The sequence below is a fragment of the Oryctolagus cuniculus genome, chromosome 5 (genome assembly GCF_051225735.1).
Source record: "Oryctolagus cuniculus isolate XC-2025 breed Fujian yellow rabbit chromosome 5, ASM5122573v1, whole genome shotgun sequence".
Classification (NCBI taxonomy): domain Eukaryota; kingdom Metazoa; phylum Chordata; class Mammalia; order Lagomorpha; family Leporidae; genus Oryctolagus; species Oryctolagus cuniculus.
In genome coordinates this window covers 135929282-135942947 of record NC_142871.1, presented here as the reverse complement: position 1 = coordinate 135942947, position 13666 = coordinate 135929282, and the positions used below count along the sequence as shown (strand labels likewise).

Sequence of the window (13666 nt, the reverse complement as noted above, 5' to 3'; positions counted from 1 at the left end):
ATATGTGGCTACTTTGGGACTTTGGGAGTGAGCCAGCAGATGGACGATTCTCTCTCTTTCTCTCTCTCTCTCTCTCTCCCCTTTTCTCCTTCTCCTCCTCCTCCTCATCTTCCTCCTCCTCCTCTTCCTTCTTATTCTTCCTCTTCCTTGTCTTTAAAATAAATAAATTTTTTAAAAATTACAAATCAATAAAGATCTAAATGTGAAAGAAAAACAATACTAATAGAAGAAACCATTGTAGAATATTATAAATAGGCAGATAAATGTAAAGCAAGGCTTTTTTATTTAATAAATGTGAATTTACAAAGTACAACTTTTGTATTGTTGTGGCTCCCCCCCAACCTCCCTCCCTCCCGCCGCCCTCCCCTCTCCCACTCCCTCTCCCATCCCGCCCTTCATCGAGTTTCATTTTCAATTACCTTCATATACAGAAGATCAACTTAGTATACACTAAACAAGGATTTCAACAGGCTGCACTCACAGAACCGCACAAGGTATAGGGCATTGTTCGACTAGTAGTGTTGTTTTTAAGTTTCATAGTAAAACACATTAAGGACAGAGAACCTATGTGGGGAGCCTGTACCCAGTGATTCCCGTTGTTGATTTAACAATTGGCACTCTTATTTATGACATCAGCAATCACCCGAGACTCTAAAGCAAGGCTTTTTACCTAAAATTATTCATTGGGAAAGAGGGAATTACCTTAAGTATAAGTCCTTTTTTTTCCAAATTATGGGCCCTCTCTCAAAGTTATTTGGGGAAGATGCATTATCCAAAAATGATCTCAGTGATTAAATATGTGAAAAGAATTAGAATAAAATGAGTTTATGATATGCGGAGGTAGAAATGGAAATATGTGCTCACAAACTTTTTATGTTATACTTGTAAAATGTGACTTTAAATTTTTGAGCTACTGACTAAATAAAGGTAGTTAGCAGACAATTTTCTTGTCACTTCTATACTCCTAGAACTTTACATTTGAAGCTGACCAAAATCTTTTAAGATGTTCTCATTGAGAAAATAGAGAATTACTCTATCCCATTTTATATTCCACCAAAAACAATTTAAAAATAACTCGACTGTTTTGGGGATATAATTTCCTAAGTTCATAAAAACACAATCCATAGGGGTTTTGACTATAAAACTAAGTAATTCTACTCAGGGAAGGAATTTATATAAATTTTAACTGTCGAGCAGCAAACTAGAAGAAGGCATTTGCAAAATCCACCTTACACAAGACTTCTATATAGAATTCTCAAGAAAATGACAGAAATTGTACTGTCACACTAGGCAAGAGAAGGGCAGGTGTTTGGCACAATGGTTAAGACACTTGCGTTTCATATCAGAGTGTCTGGGTTCAAATCCCACCTCCACTTCTAATTCCATCTTCCTGCTAATATGCATCACAGGGGCAGCAGTGAGGGCCCAAGTACCTGGGCCCCTGCCAGCTGTGTGGGAGGCTTGGATTGAGTTCCTGGCTCCTGGTTTCCGCAGGGCCCAGCTGTGCCTGTTGCAGGCATTTGGTGAGTGAGCCAAATACCTCTGTGTTTGTGTGTGTGTGTGTCTGTCTGTCTCTCTTTCTCTCTCTCTCTCTCTGCCCTTCAAATAAACAAGAATAAATAAAAATTTAAAAATAAACTAGACAAAATACATCAATCAGCAATCCACAGAGCAAGAAACTTAAGAAAAGATGCCTAGGAGAGGCAGGCACACTAAAACAGTGAGATGCCACTCTGCATCAGCATTCTGCAACATTTGAAAGTTGAAAGGAAAAGACAGCTCCTGCTCTCTCGGTGGGAGTGTAAGCTGCTTCTGAGTCCTGAATGACAGCAATTATAAGCTGGCTGGTGCAAAAAAATTAGCGTGGGAAAGAAGCGTATCCTTGAGGGCGAAGCCTGGTCAGTTAGAGCCCGGGGACTAGGGACAGGTCCATGGAGGAGGCTGAATGTGAGCTGGATCCAAAGAGCTGGGGAAGAGGGGAAGGAGAGGGAGGAGCCCGAGCTGGCGCCCTGAGGCAAAGGCAGACAGGCTACCATGCAGGAAGAGTGGGACCCCTCGGCTCAGCCAAGAATGGGTCTCCTGGGAGCAGGGAGTAACAGCCTCAACTAGAAGAGAGCCCCAGTCGTGAGGGTCTCCATGTTTCTGGAGTGCTCAAGTGACAGCACCACAGACCAGAGGGCAGCTAGTCCAAGCCCTGTATTTCACAGGTGGGGACATGCGGGGCGGGGGGTGGGGGGTGCTTTTTCCAAGGTGTCACATCCTAATAAAACAGTTGTCAATCACAGCTGGCAGGAAATTTCTGGATAAATTGGAAAATAGGGATTAAAAAAAGTTAGGAATAGAGAGAAAGAAAGGTTAGGTTTAGAACGGCAAAGTGAGCGTAAAGCCAAAAACACCTCAAAGGAAGAACATACACTACCCAAGGTCAACTCAAAGCATGTTTCAGAAAAGAAAGAAGTCGGCTGGGCGCCTGGGCCGGTGGTTACGAGCCTGCATCTCACATCAGAACGCCTGGGCTGGGTCCCTGCCTCCGCTCCCACCTCCAGCTTCCTGTCGGTGCAGACCCTGGAAGGCCGCAGGGGTGGCTCCAATGATAGGGCTCCTGCCCTCCACATGGGAGACTCAGATTGAATTCCTGGCTCCTGGCTTCCGCCCTGGCTGTCGTGGGCACTTGGAGAGTGATCCAGAGAATAGGAGCAACCTCTCTCCTGTCTTAAATAAATGAATGAATAATGTAAAGATAGATAGAGAGAGAGAGAGAGAGAGAGAGAGAGAGAGAGAGAGAAATGTTTGCTAGAGAAAGAAGTCCACAGTGCTACAAAATTATGTGAGCGCCAATGCTAAGCCATTGAGCACTTTTCTATGTGCCAAATATTGTTCTAGCACACTAGAGATGCTAAGTGCTAAGGTCCACAAAAGCCCTATAGGTGGACATCACCGTTATCATCACTCTTTTACAGACGGCGATCCCGAGCCACAGAGAAGCTAAGTAACTTGGCCAAGGGCACACAGCCAAAAGCTGCCGATTGTGGTTGGATTCCCAGCAGTCCAGCTCTAGAGCTCCTACTCCACCAGGAGTTCTCCACCAGCCCATGTGGTTCAGAGGAGGCACCAACTGCTGGGAGAACCACCTGTCCTCCCCCAGGTGAGAGCCTCCCACGCTGCGAACAACAGGGGCTCTCTCACCAACACCAAAGTAACTTCCCTCTTAACTTTAATGCACTCTCATTCATCAAAGCCCCCGGACCCTATGGAGAGTAAGAAGTAAAGCACACGCTAAGGAATTCAGCACCAGACGCCCTGAGCCCCCGCTCCCACTATTCACCAGGACAGCACCGTCCCAGTCTTCCCTGCCCAGTTCACTCAGCCAAAGGGCAGGTCGTTGGGAGGAACGCGTAGCCCTTCCAGGCTGCTCCCACTCGCTTCTGGCATTTGACGACTCTGTTGGCATAGAACTGACGTGGCTGAGCTGGAATAGCGCCTGGGGGCTCCCTCTTCCCATGGCTGAGCTCCAACTTCCCAGTTACGGTGTGGGTCATACATTCCTCCAGGCGGCCTCTTCTAAACATAAACACAGTCACAAACACTAAATAAAGTGCAACAGACACACACATGCACACACACACATACACACCTATGCACATGCACACACACACATGAACACATACACACACGTATGCAACATGTATACATACACACATATGCACAGACATACACACACACATACACACAACCTCCTCAACCACTTTGCAAGCACACTATCAGAAAACAGGTCTGCCTTCAAGTCTCACCTATTCTGCACAAATGGTTAGGAGGAAAGTCATCTCTTGTGCTGAGCCCAGGTCCTGGAGTGAGGGGTTTCCCCACGCTCTCCCTAAAGAGGGCCAGCTGTGCTCAGGTGACGGCTGAATGGGAGAGAGCAGCCATCCAAGCTGAGATATCCAGAAACGAGTATCACGAGTCAAGAAAGGAGCCAAGCCACAGTGACACTGAGAAATGACATTTATTGCCTTGAAGTTGGGAGGGATATGACCACCCTGGGCTGCTCCAGACACAAGGCCAGGGACAGCAGAGCCCCTACACACACACATACACACACACACACACATACACACACACACACACTCGGTGGGGGACATCCTGGGCGGGCTGTGAGAGCCCTGAGCACCCCCTGCTCGGACTTTGGAAGCTGCTGGCATCTGGCTCTGGTCGGGGGAATCAGTCTGAGGAGAGAGCGGGGTGGGGGAAGGCCGTCACTGGACCCCCACCTGCAGCATTGCCCTGCAGAGGTGTGCTCCTCGTCCCCAAGCACCCCCAAGCAGCTCTTCGACAGCTCCCACACAGAGTCACTCCGGTGAGCCATGATCATGTGCGTATCCCCGGCACCCCAACCAGGAGCACACAGACCCCACACCCAGGGGTCTGAGGGTCACCCTCTGTCCCCCACGCCAGAGGGACACCCTGGCAGCCCACACAGGCACCCCCGTCTTCAGCTCCCTGCACATGACGTACCCCTTAGCAAGGCCTGCGGAAGGAGATGATGAGGGCAGTGCCCACAATGATGCCCAGCACACCCAGGCCAAAGGCCAGGCCACACAGCACATTCTCCAGGAGAGCCGAGGGCAGTGCGTTCTGCGGCACTAGAGAGAGGCGGAAAGGCGGAGGCGGGCCAAGGTGAAAACGGATGACACACACAAGGCCCCGTCCCTGGGTCTGCCCCATCCTTGTGCACCCCAGAGAGGGACAGACTGCCAGGGAGAAGGGCCTCACCCCAGTAGGCAACTGCTGTGTAGCGGTCGATCTCGTGAGTCACGATGCAGGAGTAAAGGTCAGAGGGCTGTGGGGTGAAGTTTAAGTACGAGAAGGCCTGGAAGCTGAGTCCATCGACAGCCGAGACGAAGGTGGGCCCAGCTCCCTGCACCGGCTCCAAGTGGTGCTGCCAACTCACGCTCAGCATGGGCGGGAAGAGGTTGCTGATGAAACACACCAGCGTGTTGGGCTTGCCAAACTCCAGGGGCCTCAGCGGGAACACCTCCGCGATGGGGAAGCCTGGGGGGAGGGGGAGAGTGAAGACAAGGACGGGCTCATGTGGACGGTCGTTCGGTGTGGAGAGTGGGTGGCACGGGCGGACGGGCAGAGTAGGGGTCCGCGTGCCATGCTTGGGTGCAGGAGGTGAGCAGAGAGCTGTAGCCCCGAGCGAGGTCTTCTTCCAGGCAAGAGGCACAGCAAGAGCCGGAGGGCGGGCCAGATGCAGGCCACTGGACCCCACCCCGACCCCCGCCTCTGGTGGCGTTTCCTGTCTAGATCTCCCACAGGCATCTGATCATAGACTGACTTCTCATCCAAACACAAGCACATCACTGGCTACTGCCACCGTCCCCTTCCATCTGGCTGAGCACGGTTTCACGAGCCCTAGTATTCAGCGGGCGTCAGTTAGCCCCTGTCGGACTCATCAGTGCAATAAATAGATTGGGACACCTACTGCGTGCACAGCACTCTCTTCTGCCCACAACAAAATACGGGGTGCAGACCGAGGCCCCAGGGGGAAATGAAGACCCTTAGGGAGAACCAGAGGCAGGGAACCGGTGCAAAGAGGAAGCACTCTGGGCATAGACAAGGAAGAGCTCGGGGTATAGACGAGCCAGGGTGAGACCTAGGCCCCGGGCTCCACCCCTGCAAACCCCTGACCTCGGGACACCGGGATCTTCCCGTCAAGATGTGGGCCCACATTCTGGACCAACTGCTGGCAGAACCATCTGTCAAACAAAATGTCAGAGATGTCGCTCTGGTCCTGGGCCCAGTCAGCAAATTCGGGCAGGCGAGGCACACGGGTTCTCTGGGAAAAGTCGAAGGAGAAGAGCAGGTCCGAGTCATAGGCTTCGAAGAGCCCCTCAGAGGGATTCCCCATCTGGCAGAAGACCGTGTGCAGGAACGTGTGGTTTTGCAGCTCATCCCGCCAGGCCGGAGCAGCCACTGCAAAGGAAACAGGGTGGGATGCAGGAAGTGGGTACCTCCAGCTCCTCTGTAACTCAGAAGGCAGCAAGGCCTGTCTGCAGGAGCAGCGGAAGAGGTGGCCACGACCCCGCTTGTGTCGGTCACTTAGCAGTCAGAGGGCATTCTGAACTTGCCCTGCCAAGCCAACCATGTGAACTTATGAAAGGCAAGAAAGGTCTACCATGTGCACATGTTCTGACTCACTCAGTCTGCAATGCAGCCTGCGCTCTGCTCAGCACGCCCCGCGCCCTGGCACCGAGCTACCTCCTCTCAAAGGGGATGCCTCTGTGTCATTCACACAAGACAAGCACAAGGCCAGGGCTGGGTTCCCCAGTCTTAGAAGGGAAGCAGAAGGAATGGTCACGGCCTCCCTAAGCCACAGACGATACTGCCATCCCCCACCCCCACCCCACCCCAAGACACATGTGGTGAACACAAGGACCAAGTCTCCAGACTTCACCCATCGGCTCCAGGCCTCTCCGAACACCTCTCCGCCTACCCTAACTCCCCAAATGACAGGTGTGGGGGACGTGAGCCATTGCTGCAGGAAATAACCCCTCTTCTCTGAAATGCCTATCCCTCCGACAACAGAAATCCCTCTACCCAGTTCCCAACACAGAACGACAGACATTTAGAGTAAGAAAGAACTTCAGGGCCGGCGCCGCGGCTCAATAGGCTAATCCTCCACCTTGTGGCACCAGCACACCGGGTTCTAGTCCCAGTCGGGGCGTCGGATTCTGTCCCAGTTGCCCCTCTTCCAGGCCAGCTCTCTGCTGTGGTCAGGGAATGCAGTGGAGGATGGCCCACGTGCTTGGGCCCTGCACCCCATGGGAGACCAGGAGAAGCACCTGGCTCCTGGCTTCGGATCAGCGTGGTGCACTGGCCGCGGCAGCCATTGGAGGGTGAACCAACGGCAAAGGAAGACCTTTCTCTCTGTCTCTCTTTCTCACTGTCCACTCTGCCTGTCAAAAAGAAAGAAAGGAAGGAAGGAAGGAAGGAAGGAAGGAAGGAAGGAAGGAAGGAAGGAAGAACTTCAGGGCCGGTGCCATGGTACAGCAGGTGTCAGAGCCCCGGCTGGAGTCTGGCTGCTCCAATTCTGCTCCAGCTCCCTGCTAATGCACCTGGGAAAGCAGCCAAAGATGTTCCAAGTGCTTGAGCCCCTGCACCCACTGGGAGACAGGACGGATGGAGAATGAAACAGCAGATGGAAGATCTCCCTTTCTGCCTCTCCCTCTCTCTGTCACTCTGCCTTTCAAACAAAGAGTCTTTAAAAAGGGGGGGGGGGGCAGCGCTGTGTCGCATTGGTTAAAGCCCTGGTCTGAAGCAACAGCATCTCATAGGGGCCAGTTCGAGTCCCAGCTGCTCCATTTCCGATCCAGCTCTCTGCTGTGGCCTGGGAAAGCAGTAGAAGATGGCCCAAGTCCTTGGGCCCCCACACCCCCATGGGAGACCTGGAAGAAGCTCCTGGCTTCGGATCAGCACAGCTCCGGCCGTTGAGGCCATCTGGGGAGTGAACCAGTGGATGAAAGACCTCTCCCTCTGTCTCTATCTCTCTCTGTAACTCTTTCAAATAAATGAAATAAATCTTTAAAAAAAAAAAAAAAAACTTCCGGGTTGGTTTTCCATTCTGCCCCATCCTTCACAGAGAGGGAAACCAAGAATCATGAGATGAGCTGACAGAGTGCAGGTCAGAAACCTGCCCCCCAGGAATGGAGATAATTTGCTTTGTTCAAATCCCAGCGCTACTGCTTTCCGGCTGTGTGACCTTGCACAGGCTACTTAAACTCTGAGTCCCATTTTGTTCCTCTGCGAAATGGGCAGAACACTCTGCTTCCAGAGACGGCTCTAAAGGGAACGTGCCAGGCACCTCCACTCGCTTCCGTAGACAGGAGCTCTCTGCCAACTCCACTCCCTCCCACTTGCTTCGCACCACCCTCAAAGCCTTGAGTTCTGCAGGCAGTGCTCAGGGCGTGCTCCCCGGGCTCCAAGGCGGCAGGATGCAAGGAAAGGCGAGGCGCCTTCTTACCTGCAGGGCCGGCCCAGGAGCGGGGCAGCAGCCACAGAAGCTGCAGCAGTTGCAGCCGTGCAGCCCCCTGGCTCTGCCCACGATCCATATCCTCGCTCTGCACCGCAGGTAGCAGCTGCCAACCCAGGTCCCCCAGCTCCGAGAGACTCAGCTCGCGTTGCGCCAGCACCTTACCAGGGATCGCCCTTGTCGTGTTGGTTCAGCCAATCACAGAAAAGCACTGTTCAACATCATCCGTCACCGAGAAGAGACCCGGGGCCAGCAACCTCCTGGAGCTTGGGCGCGCAGAAGTAACGGGACCGGCAAGGCGGGCGCAGGAAGGCGCGCGCCGGTGGGGCGCCCCCTGCCGTCGCGGGCGGGTGGTGAGGGCAGCGCCGCCTGGCGGCAGGAAGCCAGCTCGTCCGCCTCCGCGACCGCCGGGCTCTGCAGACCCCGCCTCCTCCCGCCCCGGGGCCCCTCCGTTTTCTCCCCCAGGCATCAGCTAGGATTCGTTCTGCAGACATGTGCTGAAATTTTAGTAAGTGCTGGGCATTGGGCCCCGTGCTGGAAATGCAGAGAGGGGTACAGACGCCGCCCCTTATCCGAGCTTTCACTATCAACACTTTCGCTTTCAGTGATCTGGGATCACTTGCGGTCAGAAAATACTGAACAGAAAATTCCAGGAGTGAACGGCGAGACTTACACTGGGCTCCGTTCCGAGTGGCGCGATGAGTTCTCCCAACATTGCGCTGCACTCTGCCCTGGACGTGAGTCCCCCCCACCTTGCTCCAGCGCACCTGCACCGGCTGCACTGCGCGACTGTCAGTCATTTAGTCGGGAAGTTGCCAGGGCGAGGGTTGTGGCATCGCAACGTCTTATTTTATTTTATTCTATTTTTAATTATGTACTTATTTATTAGAAAGGCAGAGGGAAAGGAAGAGACACAGAGATTTTCCATTCGCTGGTTCAGTCACCAAATGGCCCCAATTTTTGGAAGCCAGGAGCCCAGAACTCCGTCTGGGTCTCCCACGCAAGTGCAGCAGCCCAGGCACTCGCGTCAACTTCTGCCGCCTTCCCAGGAGCTGGGCAGGAAGCCGCATCCCAAGCAGAGCAGCGGGCAGCCCCAAAGCACGGGCGTAGTAAAGTTGTCATTCAGACATAACAAAGAGTAGTCATAAAGTGCTTCCTTTACGTGAAAAGGTGAAAGTTCTCAACCTAAAAAATGCGGAGGGGGAAAATCGTGGGCGATTGCTGAGCGACAAGACTTTGAGAGAAAGAGACAGGGAGCAGGAGGGAAGGGGAGGAGGAGAGAGTGAGAGGGGAGAGGAAAGGAGGAGAGCGAGAAAGAGGGAGGGTCAGTGCAGGGAGGGGAGGGAGGGAGGGAGGAGTGGAGGGAGGTGGGGCAGAGAAGGTGGGGAGGGAAAGGGAGCAGTGATGGAGAGGTGGAGGATGGAGACAGACCGAAGGGAGGGATGGGAAGAGAAGGAGGTGGAGGAAGTGAGAGGAGAGGGAGGGAATGGGGAGGGGCGATCACAGTCACATAACTGTCATTACAGTATGATGAGGTTATTCTATGCTATTATTAGTGTTGTCACTGTTTTACTCAGCCTGATTTATAATTAAACTGTATCATAGCTGTATATGTGTAGAAAAAACATGATCATGGTTTATATAGGATTTGGTACTATCTGCTGTTTCAAGCATCGCTGGGGGTGTAACTCCCAAGGATAGGAGGCTGAAGATGCATTCCAAGGCATGCTCCAGGCTTCAGGGCTTAAAGGAGCGGTGGGCAGTGTTGGTGAATAAGTAATTACACAACAATGTGACGTATTCAAATTGCTAAGCGCTTTGGAAGCAATAAAAATGTTATAAGGATGGAGAAACAGGTGGGACATAATCAGGCAGGCTCCTAAGAGTCTTGGCCAGCAGAATATGAGGGCAAAGAACAACCTTTCCAGGTAAAGGGTGGACACATGTGTTGCGATCACAGGCATCCACGGTTCTGGGCTAGAAATTCTGGCCAGAGTCAGATCACATCGGCCCTGGTACCCCTTGAAGAGGGCCTGGCTTTCACCTACCAGATGACAAATGTTAACTTGGGGAATGGGGGCCAGCATGATGGCGCACCTGTTCAAGTCCTGGCTGCTCCTCTTTGGATCCAGCTCCCTGATAATGTTCCGAGGAGGACAGCAAAAGATGGCTCAAGTACTTGGGTCCTTGCTAACCATGTGGGAGACCTGATGGAGTTCCTGGCTTCAGCCTGGTCCAGAACTGGCTGTTGTGGCCATTTTGGGAAGTGAACCAGTAGATGGAAGACAATTGTCTCTCTCTTTCCCTTTTCTGTGTTTCAAATAAACAAATCCTTTGTTAAAAAAAAAAAATACTAGGGAATGACACAATCATTTTAGCATTTTAGAAAAATTTTTCTGATAGTTAAAACAATGGACTTGGAAATAATTGAGGCAAATCTGCTGGTTAAAGTCTGTAGCATATTATGTCAGGATTGAAAAGTTGCACATGCACACACCACCCTCTTGCAGCAACACAGCAATGATTTAAGGGAGAGATGACAGGTGCCTGAATTAAATCACAGTCACAGAGATGGGAAAGCTAAGTTGCTGAGATAATTAGGAAGTAGAATCTAAAGGATCTGGCTACTTCTTACGTGTAGGAAGGTGAGAAGATGGATAATACCCAGGTTTTGTGAGAAATACCCTCATCTGTCCACTCAAGAGATGGACTCGAACTCAGGAATTACAGTGAAAGCAAGTTTACTATCGGTTTTGAAAGATCAGGTGTCTGATGAGCAGGCACACCCTGAGCAGTTACAGCAATTTATATCCTAGCATGCAGGTCCCTCCCCCAGTTCCTCACTGGCTGAGTACTAGGCTGTGTACAACCTTCCCAAATGTTGCCTCTGTTACAAAGTTTCCTTCCTCCTGCCTTCTCTGGATTTATTTTCTTCTTGTGAGTTGGCTACTCCATACATCCTCTTTGCCTAGTGAGTTTTGTGCATCTGCAGCTCAGCTAACAGTAATTTTCCATTCTGTGTTGAAAATGGACCACTCGACATTTTCCTAGAGGTTTCCAGCAGGGGTGACTGGGTGGGTGGTCAGTGACAGACTGGATTGGAGCAAAATGGAGGGCTTTATAAAGGAGGAGGTTTAAACGGGAAGAGAGTGAGCTTGATCCTGTACCTGTTGAATTAGAGATGCCAATGGAACAGCCAGCCCAAGCCACACCGGAAGCTGTGAGGTGTAGGAATACAGACCCCAGGTGCAGGCTGAAGAACTTGTCCTTGGGAGTCAACGGCACAAATGCTGAAGCAGAGGCCATGGATAAAATCACTCGATAGACCACGCAAAAAGAGCATGAAGTGGAGACAAGGACCTAGATCTGCAGGGTTCAGACCTCAAGTCTCACACCAGTTATCAACCGGGATCCAGTCAGGAACACATCACCACTCAGGTACTTAAGACGGGAGAAGTTAATAGAATTAGATACAAAGGTGTTATAAGGGCAAGAAGCACAAAAGGGAGAAGGGGACTTGGCTGGAAGAGCCAATGGAAAGGTGGAGCCGAGATCTGAAATCAGATGCTCCTATGGCCCCTTGCTAGAATCCCTGGGTCTACACCTGCTGCTGCCCTGCGGGAGACACCACCTGAGCAGCTCTGATCTACTGAAAAGGTGCCACTGAGGTTCGAATCATTGCAAAGATCTGGCTGGAGTCCAGAATCACCCCTTCTTCCAGGTGCTACAACTGCCAGCAACTGCCAGCGGCTGTCCCCGGGTTAGAGGCTGAAGCAGGAGGCCCCCAGGTTTCTCCTGCCTGCTGATCTACCAGTGCCTCCTGTGGGCAGACTCCAACAGGAAGTCAGCAGGCCAGGAAGTCTGGGAGGCCGTACCTGGCTGACTGGTCTTAGGCAGGGCAGTAAAGAACAGGGTACAAAAGGGTGTGTGTGGCACTGAGAGACAATAGACAATACCCAGTACAATGGAATATGCTAATTTGTAACAGTCTAGTGGCACCAGGAGAAGACAGAGCGCCAGCTCAGAGAACAAGGAGATCCGAGAAATCAAGAGGGCGATACGCGTTAGTGAATGCTGCTCACAAGTCCAGGAAGGACTGGAGAATGTCGCTGGGCTTAGAGATTATGCGACGACGGCTGACAAATTTACTGAGAACAGTTTCAGTGTTGTGGTGGGAGTCGACTCCAGATTGTGGTGGGCTGAGAAGTAAGTGGGAGGTGAGGAAGAAACTGTGGTGGATTTGCTCCAAGTTTGATAGGGAGGAGAAGACAGAAGGGTGGGGGAAGAGGCAGTGAGAAAGATCTAATGTGGCAATTAAGTAACCTAAGAAATTAATCTATGCACATGTGTTCCTCAGTTTTCCTGAGACTTTCAGAAACTATACCCCTTTAGTAAACAAGTGACAGCAGCAATAACAGCCAAAACAAGAAGCAAAAACAACCCCGTGCTCTTCTGCATACTCTGTAGCGGCAATGTGTATTTATGTGTGTGTGTAGCTGGGTAGTGGGGACAGGCGTCAGGGGAGAGGGAGGGCTTAGAAATCGTTTCAACATTCCAGAAAACCAAAGAACATCTTCCCTGTGGACTAACCCATCAGTAGTTCAACGGGGAGACTCCGGCCCTTTGGATATTGGACAGGAAGCCTAGGGCAGCCCCAGGGCAGTAGGGGAGACTGGGGCACACAGCCACCCCTGGTTCTGTAACAGGGGTCCGCCAGCTCGTTCTGTAAAGAGCCTTGAAGACTTGCAGGCTTTGTATGTTAGCCAGTCTCTGTCCTGAGTATTCACTGTGGCCAGAGAACAGCCATGGGCAACGTGGAAGTCGAACAGTGGCCATGTTCCTAGCTCCCTCCAAGCTTTCTCTCCCTCTTTGTGGGCAGCTCCTTATGTCTCTCTTCTCTCCGCTGTTTTTTTTTTTTATTTTTTTTTTTTAGATTTACTTATTTATCTAAAAGGCAGAGTGACAGAGACAGAGAGAGAGGCATGAGATCTTTCATCTGCAGGTTCACTTCTCAAATGTCTGCCACAGCCCCAGCCTCAGTCCAGGGTCCTGGACCTCCATCCGGATCTCCCATATGGTGGCAGGGGTCCAAGAACTTGGGCCATGTTCCTCTGCTTTCCCAAGCGCATTAGCAGGGAACTGGATGGGAAAAGGAGTAGCCAGGACTCGAACCGACGCCCCATATGGGCTGCCAGCATTGTAGGCAGAGGTTTAACCTGCTATGCCACAACACCAGCCTCTCTGCTCCTCTTTAAATATCGGTGTTCCTTGGACTTTTGTCTCTAACACACTTTTATCTGTGGATGTTCCATTTTAAATTTCATATAATCTCCACGTGTTATAAAATATTCTTTTTTCAACCATTTAAAAAACACGAAAACCATTCTTAGCTCTTAGGCTATGTAAAACAGGCAGTGGGCTGGATTTTGCCATAGCTTGCTGAGTGCTGTCTATGTGTGGTCAGAATTGGGATGGAAACCTAAAATAAACCCACCCTTCAAAGAGGAGCCCCGGGACCGTCAACTGGGTAATGAACACTTGGTGCCCAGAGAATGTGGGTGGGGTGGAAGGCCTTAGGAACAGGTGGAGCAGCAGACACTGTGATAGCTCGGGTCGGGGGAATGAGACAGAGGGCTG

At 51.5% G+C, this 13666-nt stretch overlaps 1 protein-coding gene across 1 annotated transcript; it reads right to left on the bottom strand.

Moving 5' to 3' along the window:
- Positions 1-3997: 3997 nt before the first annotated feature.
- On the bottom strand, positions 3998-8151 carry RLA-DMA (histocompatibility antigen DM heterodimer heavy chain-like; the record flags this gene model as incomplete). The annotated part of the gene is given in 5 exon segments (NM_001190432.1): positions 3998-4223; positions 4513-4640; positions 4771-5049; positions 5689-5973; positions 8021-8151. Coding segments are annotated over 4 exon segments (777 nt in total). The 3' UTR covers positions 3998-4223; positions 4513-4515.
- Between the last annotated feature and the right edge of the window lie 5515 nt (positions 8152-13666).